This window comes from Heliconius melpomene, chromosome 4, assembly GCF_056956725.1.
Source record: "Heliconius melpomene rosina isolate 202511_hmr_F chromosome 4, ASM5695672v1, whole genome shotgun sequence".
NCBI classification, from domain to species: Eukaryota; Metazoa; Arthropoda; class Insecta; order Lepidoptera; family Nymphalidae; genus Heliconius; species Heliconius melpomene.
The window spans coordinates 6,522,980-6,545,866 of NC_140392.1; the positions used below are offsets into that span (position 1 = coordinate 6,522,980).

General features: G+C 34.6%; 1 protein-coding gene across 1 annotated transcript in view; it reads right to left on the reverse strand.

Moving 5' to 3' along the window:
- LOC146539568 (protein groucho-like) overlaps positions 1–22,887 on the reverse strand; it is a 51,063-nt gene that overhangs the window by 24,662 nt on the left and 3,514 nt on the right. Inside the window, exons 2-5 of the mRNA XM_085208076.1 lie at positions 21,249–21,346; positions 20,237–20,300; positions 19,304–19,348; positions 2,666–2,803 (exon numbers count right to left, since the gene is read on the reverse strand). Of these exons, the coding sequence (XP_085064202.1) occupies positions 2,666–2,803; positions 19,304–19,348; positions 20,237–20,300; positions 21,249–21,346 (345 nt within the window). The remainder of the gene's footprint in view (positions 1–2,665; positions 2,804–19,303; positions 19,349–20,236; positions 20,301–21,248; positions 21,347–22,887) is intronic.

Here is a 22,887-nt window from a genome sequence, read left to right on the forward strand (position 1 = left end):
GTTGGTTCACATAATATCTCTTCAGATAATATTGCATAAACCACGCATAATACACTACAGTTATTTAAATATGTAGTCGTGGTTATAAAGACTAAGTGAAATGATAAAATAAATAGTATTAAAGTGTTGTTTAAGTACTATTTAATGATTAAATGTTTTATGCAACAAGTGTGATTGTAAACGCGATGGGTTATGGGTTCGATTCCCACTTGAGAAAGTGAAATATTTAATATTTTCGGTCTAGTGTCACGGCAAAAATGAGGAGTGTCTTAATATTAGGTTCCCTTGCGTACCTTACCGTGTACAGGGTACAGCGTGACACTAAGAAAAAAAAAAGTTTCACTGAATTCAACACGCGTAAATGTGACACGAGGCCGCACGCCTCACAGATCTGTTGGAGTTACGTGAATATTGTTTCAATGTGAACAATTGTGTCATAGGTGAACGCGAGAACGAGATTGTATCGAAAAGCTATTACCTCCGAGGGTGCGACCCCCACCCCTTCGGTTCGATGATGCGGAATAAAATCCGCACCAGAATTGATAAACCTCCGAAACTTATCGACAAAGACGTTACAACACTTTATCTTACGTAAAAGAATTCACGGTTGGTAAAGATGTCAGTGTGATAATAAATATACCTACTTAATATTTGAACATAGCTTTAATTTAAATTCCTTTAGAAAGTAATTTGATATTGCTAAATCATTTAACATAATACTTGAATTCATAGAACATAAAAATTTTAATAAAATAATAAAGTAAACGAGACGTTTTTGTGAAGGAGTAAGTGATTTTAATAGGCGAGCAAACAGTCCCCAATTTGAGAAGTATTCCCTCTTCACAAATCGGCGCTCTACAGAATGGTCGCAAATCAGATGAGGAGGGCGAGGGCGTGCAGGCGGCCTCTCGAGGGACTCTCCCTTTGATCCCTAGCTGACCCGAAAATAAAAAAGGTTCGCAATAAAAAAGGACCGACATACGGAAGGTGGCGCCGCTTTTTTATTTAAATTAAAGTGTTTTATAGGGAGAGGGCGATATTACGTTTTGCCGGTTCCTCAGGGGCTGTTCCGCCAGTCAATGGGGATACAGGTGAATTTTAAATTCCCAAGAGCAACGAGCTGAATGCATAAAAATCCTTTAATCTCTTAATAATTAATATATTGATATATTGATAAAAAAATTAGATTTTTTATGACCATACAAATACTCTCAAATGTAATAGAATTATGTATTCGAATGGAATACGAACTTAGTACATTGTTGACTTACGAAAACTAACACATTACTAGCAGGTGCTAATCATCCAAGGCGATATTTTGTCAACTATTTGTTAAAGAATAATAATACAGAGAGAACAAACACTTGAAGGTTGACGTCGAACTTTAAATTATAAATCAGTGTTGTGTGAAAGTGGCAACATTGTCGTCAGAACGCGAGCTCTAAGAGTACTAATCGAGTTGGCTCGGCGCCCGAGGCTCGAGATTAACAAGAGTCTATCGGCCGCACTCCGATGAGAGACGAGCGACTTCGCCCGCTTTATTTTCGAACTCATTATGCTTGAAGTGATATATTTTGGGACGCGTCGCCGCAAAACTATGCGAGAATCGTTTAAACGTCCATTTAGCTAGTTTAACACGTAAATGAGAATTATTATTAGCAAATAGGTGGGTAGCTGTATTAATTTTACGAACGTTGCTTTTAAATTTTTTTTTAAAGAGTGCTAAGATACAGATTATTAATAAATTTTAACGTTTGTGTTACTACTGTTTTTTTTTCTTGTGATAAATTATATTACCCTTGCACAAATATTTCATACAAATAACAAATAATTTAACGTTTAAAAAAAAACAGAAAATAATCTCATTCGGTAGTAATTTTATTAATTCCCCGATGTTGGCCAGCAGCCAGCTCGAGTAGCGCGGCTTAGATCGTTTAATTAACGACCGTCGAACTTTCGACCTGTTGAAAGCCGCGTGCCTTTACGAAATGAACTTACTTTACACGTACTTGTTCATTTTAACTAATAAACTTTTATCGCGTACATTATTATGTTTGTTTGTAGAATTTCATCGAATTATTATTTCTTTATTGCCGACATTACAGTTTATTAATTGACAGAAGATATCTTTACAATTTTTTTCAAATAGACAGACAGAAATTAACTAAAATCTAGCAATATAATTGCAAGTTGTAGTTATGCAGTTGTTTAATATTCGAGTAAATATATAGGTAACAGAAGCTGAGAATTTGTTTGGACAGTTGCCACAAACAGAGAGCTCCGAGGCGAATGATGGCAGTATTGCTAACCATATTGACATCGTCGCTGTGGACTTGTACGTAAATCATATCCATATATCAATAATCCAGTAGAAATATACTTACGAAAAATATCTTAAAATTAGCAACAAGTTTAAATAATTCAATATTTTCCAAAATTGGGTAAGTCTGTAAATTATAATGTCAACTCTTAACTTAAGACATTAAGTGCGATTTATTATTTATTTCGTTTCTATCTTAGGTATGTTAAAATTATATGAATAAACAGTTTTTTATTAACATAATTTATCATTTAATTTTCATATATTATGTTTATTTTATATTTTAATTTAAAAATAATCTTTTCCTAAATGAATATATTAAAGAAATTAAAGTTTAACACTCACCCCAATAATGGCGTTAAGTTCAGTCATGGTGACCTGTTTCGCTCTCTCCACCGCCGACGCCACTTGCTGTTGATGTTCTTGTGAGAGGAAAGGTAAAATTTGTGCTATTATAGCATTTAGTCTCTTGGCGATCTCCGTCTGCAATATGAAAATAATGATAAATTACCAACATTTTGGCATCGAAAATTATACTAAATAGCTATCAACATGTTAATGTTTATTTTATTTCACGTATGCCAAGTTCGAATACATTTACTAATTGAAAGTACTAGAAATCTCATTTTATTATAACAAACACAAGCGGTATTTGTCAATGAACGACATAACTAGTGCCCCACAAAACATCCACTTAGTTTTATGTTTAAATTATCGAGTTCGATTATACTCTATACATCTATGAATAAATCGAACATTAATATTCAATAGAGATGAGGGCAATCAATTATGAAACGACCGCTAACAGCGGACCGCGTTCCCCATATAAATAGATATTCGAAAATATTTCCACATTCCGACGCGTTTCGATTCAATTCAATAATACCATTTTATAATTGTAGCCGATAAGTTGGTCGGTGCTAACAAATGAAATTAACACGATAAACAATATGCACGCGGTCAAACGGAATGATGTATCGTTGCCCGTTGCCCGTTGGCGGAGCCACTCTCGTTTATTGGCTTTGTTCGTGTTTTCCGTTCCGTTTAAACGGACATTAATTTTATTCACAGATTCGCAGTGTATCGAGAACGTATTAACATAATGAGCCTTCTGAATATCGAGCTCATATCGGTGTGTTGATTTCACTAAAGTGGTTTTACAATGTGACACCTTATTTTTATTTTGTCCATTTGCATTTTTATTAAATGTTACCGTTTTAATGTGATAATCTGACCAGAGTTCACAATCATAATGTTGATAATCGATTAATATTCATGTTAATGTATTCTGGTATAAAGTCTTCAGATAGGATTTGGGGTCGTGGTGGCGCAGCGGCACAAGGGTGTGCAAGTAACAGGACGGTTGTGGTTTATTTCGACATGGGGGAATGACTTATTTTTTGTCAATATCTACGCCATGGCAGCTAGGCAAAAGCGCAGCGTTAAGGTCCGCCATTCAACGCGCAGTGCCTCGTAAAAGCCGGTTCCCTCTGCCTATACTGTTATTTGAGGGTAATCACATAAACCTGACAAAATAAAAATAAAATGTTGTCGTAATGTGGTCGTTTTATCACATAGTTTATAATCACAACATAGATAATGAATAATCATGTAAATATATTCTCGAAAACAAAGTGATTTTAAATGTTTTTTTCGTAGACAACAATATATGGCTTTATTTTATTTTTATTATTAGTAGACAATGTGGAAAATATGTAATACAAATATTTAGTTCGTATTTTAGTCCAAACTTATGTGGTAATGTGCATGAGATATGAGCGCTTTGCAGTCACACTGCCACAAATTGTACTCTCGTTCCATGCTGAATGGACTATTTGTCGCGACCCGTACTTTGGGCCATTTATATTCCTCTTTTGCTTTATTTTGCTGATGGAAAAAACTGGTATTTTATTGCTGTTTATCAAAGGAAAGAAATGTATTATGATTATATCTATATAGGGGCCACTCGTGCCGCAGGGCCACAGAGTCCCTATAACTGTTAACGCGACAAGTTGTGGGTTTGATTACCACTTGAGGAAATAAAATATTTATTATTTCCATCTTCATTCTTTGTCGAAACAAAGAGCGGCGTTGAGTTATTCAACTCAACACAATGTTTCCAGATTTTAAAGGAAAATGGAGAGCGCAGTGTTTTAACACTAGGTTTCCTCTGTCTTATCCTGCTATATGAATCCACCATTAGCTTCATTTATAAACATTAACACATCCAACTCTTATATTAATTAAACAAAACAAAAAAAAGAAATAACAATAAATAAAATACACATTATAAGTATATTCAAACAAAAACAAAATGTAAAATAAATGTACCGCCGGTCGTACAACTCGTACAACTCGTACAGCGCGGGCAAGTGACGCGAACAAGCCGCGACTCGCCCGAATTACCGCAAATTACATTACATCCGCCATCGCGCCGCATCGCTCCCGAGCTCCCGAGCTCCCGACACCATGCTATATTGCGATACCGGTATTAAACATCTGCTAGCTGAATGTTTTTATGTTTTTACTTTTTTTATATATATAGTATAGTGAACTTATAGGCTGTGGAGCCTAGTGGTAAGACACTCCGTTCCCCAAGTTATCGGTTATGTCTTAAATTATAAAAACTTTCATCCCCAAAAACACAATATGCAAGGGTGCACAAGGCACAATACCCCTTAGAAGTCGAATATTGCAAATTCCCGTCTTAGCGAGCACTTATAAATAACTCCTATGCAAAATTTTAGATTCCTAGCACATGTAGTTTCTGAGATTTCGTGATGAGTGAGTGACCTTTCGATTTTATATATATAGATAACGGAAAATAATATTATGTTTTTATTATTTTTGCTGAATATATCTAAATATATGTTTTTTAATTACGGGACCCGTCAAACCAGCTGGCAAGCAAAACAATGTTACAAGTTAAAAAAATGTGTATAACTTATTTATAATTGCTCAAATTTGGCAGCGTAAAAAATGAAAATTTAATTGTATAATTCAACAACACATTCGCAATGCAAAATAGGAAGATAAATATAGTTATTTATTATTTTTATAGTTATTTAATGTAGGTACGTCATTGTTGTGCGGTTGAAACATATCCGTATGAGCGATTATGGGTTCAAACTCCTGCATGAGTGCCCAGTGGATATAAAAATATAATCCGTTTCATAAATTATTTAATTACATTATTTAGTTACAGAGATGAATCTTTAACATACCTACATCCACATTCTCTCAAAATTCTAATACTGAATATTCTAGAAAATTCTTAAACACATTCCCTTACATTACCTACCCCAAACATAAAAATATAATATTTCTGTATCCACTATATGTATGTAATATAGTAGATAGATATCTACCTCAGCAGCTGCGAACAGCGCGAGAATAAAAAAGACCATACAAAAGGGCCGCAAAATACGTACTTTTGCGGGTTCTCGACAAAAGATATAGTAAGGTTTGTCATTAAGGAGTTCATCCCCGCGCGAGAAATAAAAGAGCCGTGGGGAGGGAAGAGGGAAGAGGGAAGAGGTCGGGTGAGAGGAGGCTCGGGAGGGCGCACTAATGGCTCCGACACTCATCCGCTAATGCCGCGGGTGACTTCTCTTTTTGCACGATTTTCACGTGGTTTAGTCGGTCGAGCTTTTAATCTGGAGTTGCATCTTACGGTGACGTTCCATTTGTTCGCGAATATACGAGTATATCTATCTCCACTCACCTATTTTGAATACGTTGGGGGTTTTAAAGACTGGAGTACCTAGTGAATATTGAATAAATAGTATAACTAAATAATTATATGATGTTTATTTATTATTTTATTACACAAAAAAATGACGGCACAAGAGTGTAACTAACGCGATGGTTGTAGGTTCGATGCCACTCGAGAGAATGAATTATTATTTCTTAATATTTTCATTTCATCGCACTGGCACCAAGACAAAAGCCCGGCGTTAAGTTCCGCCACTCAACACGCAATGCCTCTAAAAATTCGGCGGAAAGTGGGGAACGGGGTGTCTAAACTGTAGGTTCCCTCTGCCAAATTATAAATAAAAAATCAAAATTTAGACACAAATACTATTTCCGAGACAATTTCTTATCTATTATTCAATATTATCCCACAAAATACGGTAACACTAGCTACTAGTAGTAGCAAAGTGCTGTGGTAACCGATGCGGTGCGAACTGACAGCAACATGGACAAGACCAGGGTGCGGTGGTGTGCCGTGCGGGTGACCTGAATGCGGGTCGCGCTCGCTATTTATTGTCTCCCAGGTCTTGTGGAGAGTTTACGCTCTTGTCTGCATCGGAATACCGTGATTTGGGAGATAAACGAATGTGTAAAATATTATAATACCATAGGAATTTCTAAAATTATTTTTTCTTTCTTAAGTGTGGAATAACATTTTAAAAATGTTAAAAATATTACTTAAAACTTATATATATGACGTTACATCAGTGTCTATTATATTTGGTTTCGAATTTAGGACTTTCATTGCTTCATTTAAATAAATATAAGATAATGTGAAAAATAACTCTAATATATAAGATTATTGGAGTGGACTAAATCATTCAATTAGTTTGTAAACGTTATTAATAGCTTTGCAGCTTTGATGGAGACGATGCCTATAACTATTATATTACAGTTCGATCGTTGATTACTACAGATAATTAGTTCTTGCTACAATATGGTGGTATCTAGGCATACCTATACGATTAAGTACACTATATTAAAATTAAACCAGCTCCACACTGTTTCCCGCATAAAGCAGGGTGGGTAGAGGGAACCTAGTGTTTAGACACTCAGTTCCCCACTTTTCGCCGAATTCTGAGGCATTGCGTGTTGGATGGCGAAACTCAACGACGCGCTTTGCCTCGACACCAGAGCAAAGAAATGGAAATATATATTTTAAATAAATATTTCATTTTCCCGAGTGGGGACCGAACCGCTACGACTGCTAATTAAAAATTATATATAGGTAATATGTAGGTAGGTACTCATGAAATTAGCGATTCTGTTCGCGAGATAAACGAACCTGATGCGGAAGTGGTTCCAGTCGCCTCCACTGCGGTTTGGACCTTCATTAATGGCTGCCAGCTCTTTTTATGAATTATTTATGCACACCGCGTTCAGATTATCTTACCCGCAACGCTCTCGCGAAATTTCCACTTTATTAAACAAAACAGTGAGGCCAGTCGTGGCGCAAGTGTGCGTACGCGACTGGTTGTGGGTTCGATCCCCAATCGAGGAAATTAAATATTTATTTCCGTCACTCAGCTCGCAATATCTCCAAAATTCGGCGGAAAGTGGAGAATATAATGTCTTAACATTAGGTTCCCTTAGCCTATTCTACAGTGCGCGGGAAGCTGGTTATTAAACAAAACAATATCTATAAAGTACCTATAGACGGACGGAGAGACGGCTCTATTGTATTGAAAATAACATAGCTCTTGTGCGAAGCAATAAATAATTCTCTAGCGAAATGGCAGTCAACTCGATAAATGGACTATTATGGCAGCAGACAGTGGCCAGCATTATCGTTGATTCGTATCGCATTCGCGCAGCAGTTCTACTACCTAATTATTTAAACTCCCCGTTGAAACGTTTGTGGTTAGCAGATATGAACCTACTACCTTGAAAGGTCACAACACCTGCAATATTTACTTAAGCCTGTCATTCCCAATTACAAAAAACAAATTCGATGTAGTAACGCGAGTAATTAAAAATAGTTTCACAACCTATTAAATTTCAATTCAATAAGAGTTATTATTCGATGTCTATCTACTTATAATAATAATCGAACCCAAGTCTATATAAGGGCTGGAGCGTGACATTAATATTCATTAAAAACAAATGGATAATATAATTATGCGGCAAGAACAAGTTGGTTCGAGAGCCGTCGAGTGGGTGAGTGCGGCGCGGCTCGAAAGACATCGTTATCTTAATATCGAGAGTATCGGCTGAATGGAGTAGGTACTGGGTAGAATGTACTAGGTAGTAGGTATTAGGTACTAGGTAGCAGGTACTAGCTTCGCGGCTTGTAGGCACTGGCGCGGCGCGGGGTCGTGCATTCAGGTAGTAATTGCATGACATATGCATGTATGGCTAGTGTAGAAGAGTTATAGATGATATTATAATTAAAAATAAAAATTACAAATTTGTTAGTTTAATGATATGTTTTACATATATATACTTACTAGCGGCCCGCTCACGGTTTCACCCGCGTGAACCGTTATTATTAATTTCTGTCTCCATGACTACGTCCTAGTGACGTCTATGCAAAATTTGAGACTCCTAGCATTTGTAGTAACGAAGTTTCATACAAACTTTCAACCCCAAAAACAACCCCTTAGAAGTCGAATATTGCAAATTCCCGTCTTAGCGAGCACCTACGTCCTATAAGTAACTCCTATGCAAAATTTGAGATTCCTAGCACATGTAGTTTCTGAGATTTCGTGATGAGTGAGTGACCTTTCGATTATATATATATAGATATATAGTTTCACGCTATATCCCGCATGTAACTGGTTAGACAGAGGAAGCTTAGTAGAAGCATTGCGTGATGCGTGATGACGATTATTCGAGAAGAGTTATTAATAATTTAAGAACTAATAATAAACAAAAGTTATTAATTAAGAAAACGACTTTTAGTCATTATAAATTAATTAAAACGAATTAAAGGTCAATTACAATAAATATTAAGTTATACGATATAAACTATCAAGATTAATTTTACTAATGAATATATGATGGGGTCACATTGTATGTGAAACTTTTGTTATTGACACGGATTGGTGAGTTGTGGCCTGTGGGTAATTAAATAGATCGTTCAGAATTGTCTACTTAATGTTGACTCGCATGTTCTTCTCTCTCTCGTCAAACAAGGAGACAGCTTCCTCGCTACTTTTGTTTGTTTAGGTCCATACCGAACGTTTACTACCCCTTTGTATATCCTGCCTCCTGCCCGCTACCAGGCGTGAAGCCTTTTTGACTCGGCACTTTTTTCAAGGGGGCTTATGAGCGCGTACGTACTAAAGCCCCTTCTAATTGTTTGCGATCCTATCTTATCCGAAGTGTAAAGATTACAGTGCTGTTTATAGCTGTGGGTACTCGTAAATTACTTAAAATAACTTTTCCTTAAGATATGTTAAGTAGATATTTATAGAGAGAAGTAGGTCGGTTGTGGGTTCGATATCCATTCGAAGAATTTTTATATTTAGTAGGTATTTAAATTGCTTCGCTCTATAGTCGAGGCAAACGGCGACGTAGAGTTACTCCACTAAACAAGCAGTGCCTCCAAAATTCTGCGGAAAATAGAAAACGGAGTGTCTTAACACTAGGTCACACAGCGTGAAACTGTAAAAAACTTTAGTATAATAAGAATTGACTTCCCTGCAATTATCTTTTTTACAACACAATTACTTATTATATTCATAAGATAACATTTTAATAATTAATCAGCTAACATAATAAAATAATATGTACCAACCAAACCTGGACAAGTCAATCACCACCACCAACCACATGTAAAACTTTTTATTGGTATTACCGACCTCAATGACTGCGCGTTTCTGCCGCCTTGTAACTAGTGACTGTGAGACCATTGTATACAGGCACAATGGGACACCGATACAATACTAGAAACTGGGTACAAGTTTATTTTGCTAGTGCCATACCTACCAGCAATTAGTGGGGTTTTGTACAAAGTAGTTATACAACCTACAATTCGCTACTTTCTATCTAAATAATATATTATTTAGTAAATATTTTGAATAGAAATACGTAATCTCATATAACTGGGTGGGAGTGTGTTAAAAAACTCCGTTCCTGATCGCCACACTTTTCCCTCGTTACCAGAGCGACGACATAATAATATTATTAACTAACAACCCATTCCCCCGAGACGGAATCGAACCCACACGCAGGCCACGACGACCTTGTAAAATATTTATTTAACAAATGGCGTAATATAGTAGCATATTAATTTTCATTACAAAACAAAGCTTATCGTTAAACAACTTACGATTTCTTTGCACTGTCTGCACGTCCAGATAACGCTTTTATCATGGATTTATTCAAAAATTGATTGGATTGATTAAAGTAAATCGAAACAATTTTATATGATAAATGTAAATGATAAACTTGGCATTATGAGATCTGTGTTGAATGATAAAGTGGCTGCGATAAGGCGTGTTGACTTTAGATAAGCCTGATATAAATAAATACGAGTATGTACGTTTTCTACGTGTTCTCTTATATCTCCTAATCATATATGTATAACATAAGCACAATCACGAATAAAATACGTTGGAAATCATGTGAGTCAATTTTAGAGGTTGGGGCGCAGCGGCACAAGGGTGTGACTGTAACGCGGCGGTTGTAGGTTCGATCCCCACTCGAGGAAGTGAAATATTTATTCACGTTTATATTTTCATTTCTTCGCTCTGGTGTCAGTGGTGAGTTCTGCCAGTTAACACGCAATGCCTCCAGAATTCGGCAGAAAGTGGGGAACGGAGTGTCTCAACACTATGTTCCCTCTGCCTGTGCTGTGTGCGGGATAAAGCGTGAAGCTGATATTTTTAAAATAGGTAATTAAATAATACCTGTTGGTTTAGTCTCGCCACTATATTTAGATGGAACCAAATATATACTTAATTAAGGGGGTAAATAATATAAATATTTAATTAGGCACTCCGTGAAACAATAGTCGCAGAGGGCGGAGGGTGGAGAGTGGAAGGAGGGAGCGAGGGTGAGCCGGCGTGTTTACTCGCTGTGTTTGCGCAGGCTGTTTGTACGACCACCGATGCTTACTGTGTGCGCTGCTCCGACTTTACCCCGTTGTTGACTTTACCCCGCCAGTGCACTACTATATGAAATAAAGAAGACGAACTTGCAAATTCTACGTAGACGAATATTTGTTCAAGTGCCACATACACAACACATCTTTGTATAAGTAGGTTTACTAAGACTCGTGATACCCTACTAAACATTTCATAAAATTTCATAATTATTAACATTTCAAAGTTTCTTATTATTCTCGCCAATATCGATTTATGTTAATTATCTATATATATTATGTTAATTTAATAAATGTCAAAGCATTCACGCAACTACTAATGATTGTATTATATTATACGGCTAGCCTTAAAAAGATATTTAATTAACATAAAAAAATGGAAACAAGATGACTCTTATAATATAACGTTATTTTTTATCATTAAAAGTCTGATTAAAATTTATATCATGCTATATTTGCTATCATTATAAATTTTATAGTTTTATATACATACATGTTTTATTACCATTATAAAAAGGAATTAGTCATTCATTCTACTTAACAACATTTATACTATAAAATAGAATAAATGGTGAACCAAAAGGAAGTAAAAGAAATAAAGCTATACCTTATTTAAATGCACGATTTACAAATGGGAAAATACAGTGTATATTCGAAGCGGCGCGGATTGGGCGACCGAGACCGCAACCACGGCGCTGCGGGCAGCCGCGGCCGGCCACCCCCAGGCCCCGCTAAGCCGGGCCTTCGTTCAGGCGATGGAGGCTGAGCCGTGTTGAATTGTTGCGAATTCGTGTATGTAAATAATCTACTTAGATGTTATGTTAATTATGTTATTATATTTATTTGAAATGTTAATTTGTGTTATGCTTATATTATGAGAACATTAAATTATTTGTATCAACTCTAGGTAATTACATAAAATTCAATAAAAAATTTTTTAACCTTATTTCATGTAATTATAGAAAATACGTAGCTATATCCATTCTCAAATAGTTTTAAGCATTCATACCCACGCTATATTTGTTTTAAAATATATTGAAATATTGAAATTAACGTCTCATATACCCTATTAATATTCAAAAATGCTAACAAATATTATATACCTACTATTATTTTAAATAAAATAAAATAATAACTAAATGAAAATGTCAACTAAGCATACATCGTCTAACACCACTTTATTAAATAGGTAGGTAGATCGCAGTAAGTACGTTAACGCGAACACGATCACATCGACGGTGACTTGAATACATTACCAACGAAACCAGTGTTTTAGCGCTAATGAGACATCATCAAACTGGGTCGTGAATTAGTTATAGTAGGGTTGCGTGTTAGCTTCACGCTGTATCCCGCACACACACATAGGAGGATAGGCAAAGGGAAGCTGGGAACCTAATGTTAAGATGTCTCTATCTCAATTTTACACTGAATTCTAGAGGCAGTTGTTGAGTTGCGGAATTCAACGCCGAGCTTTGCCTCTTAACCAAAGCGAGGAAATGAAAATATTACATAAGTATTTTATTTTACTCCAATGGGAATCGAACTCACAACCTATTGGGTTTACCTCAATGATATCTCAATGTTAGGCCTCAATTACAAATACCTTATTTCATGTATTTCACCTTGTTATAAACTTGTTCGATAATACCTAATTGCCTGTAAATTGACGTACAAACCAATTTACGTTGTTAAACTATATCTATTTGTTAATTCATATCTAACTAAATGGCTTGTTCATAGTGGACGACAAATCTAATAATTATTAATTATATTTTTTTTTAAATAAAAGAAAAATGTAATCAGTAAATGTACTTTTTTAATTTGCTAAACTTATAGATGTTAATTATTATTAATGACAAATAATGAAAAAGTTAAGGGATTACCTTTAAGAAGATCGTGTTTCTTATGAATACAATTTAAATATAAAAGGAATAAAACAAATATGTAGAATTCAATGAGTGTCCTTAGCGTAGTCAACAAAAACACTTGACAATCTCATTTCTTTTGAACCACAAAGCTTTTCTGTGACAATAATATAAAAGTAAAATTTTAGGTATCTTTCCGTATTATTTCAATATTAATAATTAACATATTAATATAATTATGTTTTATTCTATTTTTTTCCTTCAAATCCACCGTTAAACAGCCTATTAATAAAAAAAATATTATTATCACTTTATGGAACGAAAATTTAAATAATAATGTATTTGCGTCACAATTAGTAAATATTTAATTGAAACCGAAGTATTTATAAACGAAATCATACCACACTACCGCGTCATACCTATTATATTGTAAATGTAAAATTAACAATGTCACGTGAAATATTTGCAAATTTCAATATTTGCTCATTTAAATTTTTATTTATTTTTTATTTTAATTTTTTCAATGTAAATTGTTGATTTATTCAGGTTATTATTTTTTATTTAGGTATGCTAAGATATTATATCTAAGATGTTGGATATCTTTTAAGTCTCGTCGCATCCTAGATTAATATTAACATCCTAAAAAAATCTACGAGTATACCTACGTTTATTCTACATTTTATTTTTAGTAGGATGTAGAATAAACATAGGTAGGAGACTCATTCGGTTAGGCTTACAAGTGGGGGGGGGGAGAATATGAACTGGAATATGTAATTTGTATTTGTCCTTATCTGGAATACCGTTATAATACCAGCAGCATTTTTAATTGTATAATTATCGTACGTAAGCCACAGCGGGCACTTATTAATAATTCAACACGCTTCGCACGCAATTACTGTTAAATAAACATATCCTCTATTGAATTACCTTGTAAATAGATACCATTTTTTATATCAACTTCAAGTTGGTTTTTAATTGAAAATTTATCCTCTAATAGTAGTAAATACTGTAACGATGTATATCTATACATTTTTTAATTATTATATTTTTATGATTAATATTTGAACGATTTGTTTGTTCGTGGAGTATAACGCTACTTTCATTTGCCAAATATGAAACTTTGTTAAATTGTGTTCAGGCGCTATATTAATATCTCTTACAGATTATACGGGCTCTTAAGGTATTAAGTTCTCATCAGATATTCAGACCTTCGAAATAAATTATACCCTATTTGTTACTGCGGATTAATAGCTATCAATATAACAAAAAAGTTTCATCATAATTCATTCAGTTGTTATCATATTATAAACTATTACATATTATTCTTATCTTACACATATTTTCTCAGAAAACATGCAAACCATACCTAACTCTTACACCAGACATTTAAATTCCGCAGAGCTGACTGCATTTTTCCACAGCACGATGGTGAATGGTAAATGAGTGAGTCATGGGCGTGTGGTTTACGAGTGGAATAGAAATCGTCTGTTTAAAACGAGGAGTCAAGGAGCGGACAGGGTGTCCATTATTCATGAGCACCGTTTCACGCCCGACCACCGCCACCGCCAGACCGCGCTGCCCTTCGTATAACCTACTATCTGTAAGCTGTTTCACAATCAATATCCGTGTCTCCATTTGTGTTATTATGGTTCCCGACAAGGGGAACTATGTGATGTATTTAATTACCGTAACAGCGATAGCCAAGCACTATTAAAATAAATGATAATATATTTGAGTCAGTCGTGGCGTAGAGGCATAAGTGTGCGATTGGAAACGAATGGTTGTGAGTTCGACCTCACTCGAGAAAATAAAATATTCCTTAATTCTTTAATAATTAAAATTTTAGACCCCACACAACCCGCAATGCCTCCAGAATTCGGCGTAGTGTCTGAACACTAGATTTCCTCTGCATTCCTTGCTGTGTGTGGAATACAGTTTAAAGCTGATAATAATATATTAGAATAACAAACAAAAGAATTTAGAAAAGAAGCTAGCAGAATAACACTAACGTATTTAACGCCTGCCCGAGCACTACATCGGCTTCCATGCAAAGCCTATAAATATAATTACTTACTTACGCTTCTTCTCACTTTCAATATAATCTAAGCCAATTACAAGCATATACTCATGTTATAAATCGGATATGTATACAAAGTTGTCTTGTAAACCTTATATGAAAGTACCTACCTGCCTATTCTATCTAATATAGGCCAGGGGGTTCGATATATCGCTTTCAGAATTCGAAGGAAAGTGGTGGACAGAGAGTCTTAGCGGAGAGTCTCTCTGCCTATCCTGTGCTACATGCGGAATATAACGAAACATCTGTATGAAAACATTATACAATATTAAACAAGACAATAAAATAGTTATCAACGATAATACACTATCAATTAAATCAATTGCAAACAGCATTAGAATGCTTAATAAATCCGAAGGGGATGAAAACGCCCCATTTTTTCACATGACGAACACATCCCTGTTGTCATTATAGGGTCCGAATTTGAAAACACAATTAGACTTAATACAGAGGTGATTGTTGTCGGGGTGGGGTCGTAGCGAGGGGTTACCGTAAATCCTTTAATTTGGTTCCCCTATCAAATAAGTGAAGCGGGAGGGCAGAGAGCGAGCGAGCGTACGATATCACGTTTAGTGGTTTATTGCAAACCCATCTGCCGCTGCGAATCCGCTACGCACTCGGTGCTGAAGATGGAGAGATAATTCCGCTTTTACAGCGAGGGTCGGTGGAGCGTTCATTTAGACAATTCACAGAGCGGCATCCGCTTGTAGATATAGCGAGATAGCGCACCCATTATTGTGCGGGACCCTTAACGACACAAAGATATTGTGTTTATGAACACTCAACGTTCGTAATTTGATATGGAACGCGGTGTGCTGTAATTGTGTCGCGCTTTACATGCTTTCGTATAGTTGGTGTTAAGTAAATATTGTTAAAATTTATAATAATTTTTTAGTTTCGTAGTTGGAGGATAATCTCTTAATATTTAAATTTTTAAACTATAGGTAAACATATAAAAATTCGTAGCGTAGCGCAAGTTAGTTGTGGATTCGATTCCCACTCAAGAAAATGGAATATTTAATATGATCATTTTCCTAGCTCTTGTAGCACGGCGTTGAGTTTCGCCCCTCAACACGATATATAGCGATACTCTCCTTATCAACGTAAATTTAAACGTTTCTTAATTTAAAAAAGAACTGAACACCCTAACTAATTACCTAATTAATTCTAATTTCCGTATAGATAGGCACATGTTACACATGTTGTACGTACCTACAATAAATTAACAAAATAAATACACGTAATAGCACGAATGAATGCAAGCTAATGCAACAGAATTGAAAAACAAACAGGATTAAGGACATCTCGAGCGAGACGGGTTGGGCCCCCGTTGTTTCATTATAAATAGTAGCTAAGCGGATCGGGCACGTGCAATGTTTTTATCAACGAGAGCCGACGCGCGGACCCTAATGCAAGGGTAAACAACCCTCCGCCCCGCATATGAATAATTTCGCAACGAGGGTGAGGGAACACTAGAGAGGTATCGTAATAATACGTAAATTATTAAATTATACAGACAACATCTTTTAATTTAATATGTTGTGAATTTTTTGTGATTTTTTTTATTGAAAACGTGAAATGGACTTCGTTATCAAACTTCTAATTAACTAAACACAGCTAAAATAAATAAACAGATTAAAAATATATCTAATAAAAAAAAATAAAGCAACGCAATCACTGAAGCACGTAGCGTAGGGGTGTAAAAGCTCGTAAACACGACAAAGTATTTTATCGGTGGCCTCTGAAGCGTGGAGAAGCTTGCGTTCGGCACAACCCTATTGTCTCGCTGTCGACACTTGTGACACTTCATGAAATCACTCTGGCGTTATGAATTTATTACTCTTCAACTATTGACTTCTATTCGCACAGCTATAGATAGATAGATATATTTATCAGACGGATTAATTTATAGGACTAAACTGAATTTAGATTATTATTTACATATTTGTTGTTCGTTTATACTATTAATGCTTTTATAGTAATAATTTTATTCTAATTACTTAGAATTATTGATTCAGTTATCTAAAAGACTCGCGCTTTGAAAATTACATTTTGTAACATTTATATAAGTTATGAATACATGATAAAACCGCAACAAGAAATGCTTTATCGAGTGAAAATATGCAAACAATAACATCGATTAAATATATGTAGTACTTACCTACCTATATACGGAAATCATTAAAATAATCGAGAACGTAAAGCCGGTTCAGCCGTGAATAATGGGAGGAAGAGAACAATACGACTCCGTGTCGATACAGCCACACAAAGACGAAACAATCAATTCACGACGTAAGTAGGTGTAATTCGGCACGGCTTAACTCCGTACGGCCCCGCGACTAACAAAAGAAAATCTAAGCAATTAGTCGTCGCCAGAAAGAGCGGAAAACGCGCGTTGGACGCGGTCACGCCGCCCGACACGCTGCGGTCACGACGCAATCTGGTCGGACGCGACAAACTCAACCTTATTAACTTTTATTATTTATTTTATTTGTACTATTACGAACGAAAAACCTTGGACGATCGTTGTTATAAAATTACACGTACTAAGGCATTTTGAGTGAATCGAAATGGACATTTCTAAAGATCAATCCGTTTATTGAGTGCTCTGTTGAACTGTCACGCAACAGATTATATCAACAAAAAAAACGGACAGATAAAAAAAACTAGACGCATGACCTGTTGATTTTTAATTTTATCGTACAGATAAAATATATAATAGAAGTAAAATTTAATATTTGCGGTTGCCGCTCAACTAAGCGTGTTGAGTGCTAATGTAATAATCCATTACAATAAAGAGACGCACTGTACTGTACTGCACTGCACTGCACTACGCGCAACACACTGTAGAGTAAATAGCGCATTCAAGTATTGAAGCAGCGAGCCATCTGTCCGCCGCAGCGCAAACAATGCGACCCTTCTAAATCACCCTCGTTGCTAGTTTGCGAGACCCTAAACAAACATAAGTTTCATATCGTCTAACATCAAATTATTCCGAAAATATACCATTTTATTGTAAATACTACTATATTATAGTTATGCTATGAAATGCTAAAAGATCGTGATATAATCCATATATATAGAGAGTATCCATATTTAGGGATTTTGCTGTTTTACTTAGTATTTTCTTTAATTAATAAAAAAATAGTACCTAATAAAATTTAAGAAAATTCACAATAAAGATACATTTTTGCAATATAACAAACATTAATCATCTATTATTAAAACGACTGTTTCAATAAAATTGCAAAGTAATATAATATCTACAATCTATTACAAAAAAATTCGCTTTGTCGACGAATTATGGTAGAGCCGTTATTCACAAAAATAGGGTAAGCATTGAGTATGGCAACTGACAGAATATAGCGTGTTGTGAGAATAAAATGAACAGATTACTACAGAACCCCTACGGATCACCCCTTAAGACCCAACCCCTGCTGAATATAAGTAATAACTATTCGTTACTCAAGCTATTGATGCCCTGCGGTTAGGGTTGTCGAGTACACTATAGGAGAGTTAAATTCTTAAATTGAGCTTTATAACAGAAGGGTTGTATTTTTAAACCTGCATGAAAATAAATGTGCTAGCATAATAAATATATTGCAGAAATTAATAATAAACCAAAAACTTACTCATATATTATTATTTTAAGTTTTTTTTTGGAAACAAATTACTTGAAAGTACATGAAAGAACAATTAACTAAACCATTCAGTCAATTATTTAAATAATAAAATATTATTCAGTTCTCTCACAACTTTGTATACCTCATACAAATATTAGATAATAAAAATTACAAATCTTCGACGCCGCGCAAACAAAAGGAGGCTATAAATTCACAAGCGAAATGTAAACAAAACGGTTTGACCATACTTTGCCGAGCTGCCCCGAGCCCCGAGCCCCGAGCCCCAGCCTCCCCAGACCCCCCACGCGGTGGGTAGCTGTCAAACAACGTTTATCCAACAAGCGGGCGCAGCAATAACACTTTTTTTTTTTTCAATTTTACAACATTCATTTTCCCCGTGCGCCACTTTGCCCGGCTGCTAATAAAATAACGCTATTTTTCACCTTCATCATACAATTCTACTTAAACGGCGATACGTCGGAATGTGGGAATATTTTTTTTATGTTTATTTGTTCAGCCAGTTTCTTTAAGACGCGAGTTTATAATATCTAGTATTTTTTTTTGTAATATTTATATATATATAATATGTAAAAGATACATATAAAAAAATGTACATACCTGTTTGTGCATTTCCACATTGAGTCCGTACGACATTTCATAGTACTGAAACAGATAACACAAATTAATACAAATTATGACATTTGTCTGTCGAAACAATGTTTATTTGACACAAAAATCCCTGCCAGAAGGCAGAGATTAGCTTCCCCAAATCATTTGAGAGAGTGACTAAACATCCGCAATATCACATTCTGGACCGCAGCCAGAAGTGTTTCCGACACATAAAAACGCTCGCGAAAATTTCCTCTAGAGCGTATTAAAATAAATTGCAAGCGATTTGGCAACACTTAATCGTGATTCATATCGGACGGGAACGACCACGCGGGGATTAGGGACTGCCAAATATCTATTTGGTTTGCTGAAAAATGTTGCCACTTTGTTGTTTTTTTGTTACCCCGCGAAATAGATCTTAATAGCAATCTTATTTTGTTATTTTTAATAAAACTTCGAACATGTTAAAAAAAATGTAGTAGGTATTTAATTCATGTTATAGTAAACAGATCATCGTTTTGTTTATGGACATACATATATTAAAATAAAGTACGAAATTATAATAAGTATTATATTATAATTCACATAAAGAATTCCAGATACCCACTTGTTAACATGTCAACAATTTGTGCCTAATGATACATTTACAAGCGTAATTTAAAAGGACAGCCGGTCTCGTGGAGTGTACACGATATATATTATTTACTCCAGTGATTATATCGAAATAGGGGGCACTAAATAGACTGCCCGTTTCTATAGATGCGGGTGTCGCACGTCGAACAAAAGATACGCTTTATTGATTGTACATATAGCAACACTCAACTATTACTAGATAATGGTTTAAAAGCTCGTAAAAATAAATGTCAGTAAAAATATCTCAATTTGACTATGATATTTACAGTATGAAATAGCAATAAAAAAAATATGTCAGTTTTTACTTACCATAACATAATGCCTTTGTATTTCAATTTTTTCACTAGCCAGTTTTTCACATTCTAATTTTAAACTGAAACAATGCAAAACCAAAGTTACATTTTATAAATCCATGTTTTAATAATGTTACCAGTTGACAAAATAGTTTATTTTTTAACGTTGAATTAGGAAAAACGAATATGTGAGTTTTATATAATATATTTAAGTTATTGAAGAAATCATAAGACTTATTTAATCAAAACACCCTTAGGTAGGTATGTTTCCAACCTTTGTTTACACTACACATAAATTTAAAGAGCACTTACTTCATATAATATAAACAAGCTGATAAGAGATTTCATAACAAATAGCCTGTTTTATTACTGTTATCGTTAGTAATAGGTCAAACAAACTTGTAACACACTATCAATGCTCGACTATACCACATAAGTATTTCCTCAGAAATTTACGATCACGTTACACCCATTAAAAAACAAAAATTATTAAATTAATCTAAAAACAGAAATTATTTAAAACTTTTAAATTTCACATAATTCTAATTGATATGTTTCATTTAATATACCTAATAAAAGGGGCGCAAGTTTGTGTTTTTACCTGTACAAAACAGATTTTTTTCAGTTAACATTAAAGGGTCACAAAAGGGTCTTGTAAAAAGGACTACTTAGCTCACAAAGGGCTGATAAGGGATGATTCACTGATACTCAGCGACAGGAGGAATCCCGGATGAGCCCTTTTTAGCTGATTTACTTTTATATCTTTTTCAAGTTGTATGCCTAATGTACTCCGATTTTGTTCTACTTTTATATTATCTTTTGTTTGTTTTGACAACTAGGGTGAGAGTGTAGCATTGACGTGAAGATAAAGAGGTACGAATATATATGTGTACTATTGTTATTAAATTATATTAACAAAAAGTGATGGGATTATTAAATATATTAATGTTTTTATTGGTCATGTAAAGTTCTGGAAGCTATAAAAAATAGTTTAAAATTAAGCCTGTAACAGCTATAATAGCACTTACTTGTGGTATTGAGCTTGAAGAAAATTAAATTCTTCCTTAATACGGTCGCAAGATTCACCGACCGTGAATTTAATCGGTTGGCCAGGTTGCGGCGGACCCTAGAACAAAAGAACTTAGTATTAACTTAATAGTATAAAAAACTATATTAAAACAATTTATTATTAAACAAGTGACATCAATTTACATCGATATTAGCTAAGGTTAGCTTAATATAACACGTTACAAAAACGTTTCTATCACGAAACAAAAATTACACGCATCCCAAATTACCATAATACAAATTATCCTTTAATGACTATAATCCAGTGTGGACCTCGATTGATGGAAACAAAAAAAAACAAGAACAACAGCGCCGACCGCTCGCCTCTTAACACAAAAATAAAATATGAACACGCAAGCACCTAATAATAAAGAGAAAAAATAATAAATAAAAAACCAACTCCATAATAAGAAGCAGAATAAAAATAAAAGGAGGGGACAACACACGGCCGCCGGGAGGCCAGGCGGCAAAAAATAAATAACCGTCGCTCGCCGGCGCGCGAGGAACAAACGGACTTTAAAAATAATAAAAGGAGAGTAAATAAAAGCGTAAAAGGAACTGGCGGCGTGTAGACGTTGTAAACGGAGCTGTGGACAAGAGAGGGAGAAATGTGGAAGGAATTTAGTGAATGTGACCGCGGGGTCGTGGAGTTCCACTCCCGCTTCTTCTTGATGCCTCACTGCGCTGAGTGATCGCACTTAATGATGTGATGTTCACCGCAACCGCAAATAACTGCTCGGTGCAAATTTTATTATGGTTTGACATGATTTTAGTTTTACTTTTAATGTGGAAATTTGCGTAAACAATACATTTTTACTTTTAATTATAATAAATATGGATATCGTAATAACATTTAATAATACGTTTTAGTATAAACAGCTTGAGTTACTACCGACTAATAATAAAAATAAACTTTCGTCTCGGTAGCTGTTTCAAAAATAAAAACGCAGTGTAGGTCTGGTGGGCCCAATGACATGATGCATAGTGGCATTTCGTAGAAATGTATATTCATTTGGCTTTCTTTTGTTTTTATAAACAAACAATCTGTTAGTTTAAATGCTTTAAATAGCTAGCTTAAGAAACTACAGTAATTATTATTATTTATTCTAAACTAATTTTAATAAAATCATAGAAAATCTTTTACAACATATCACAATAGCAGAAATTTTAGGATATCATTATCATAAAATTACATATTTTAACGTTGGCAAATACTTCTATTACCAACATAAAGCAAATAATGGTAATATGGATGAAATTATTATAGATACGTTAAATAAAGTTACCGGTTAACCGCAATTATATCGGCCGATATATCAATTTATGAAATACAATACCGAAGTAATTGGCGATTTAAAGTAATTAACATTTGATAAATTATATCTGTTATAATAAAATTATACTTAGGTTATATTATTTTTTAAGTAATATATATATTTTGTGTAATTTGGTAAGTTAACCCAAATGAGAGATTTAATCAAAGCAATACTACCAACACTAAGCAACACACGTCCCCTCGAATCACTTACAATATTTAATCGTCCCTAAATTTAATCGTCCCAACTTTAAATTCTTCAAAAAAAATATCCTGACAACAAT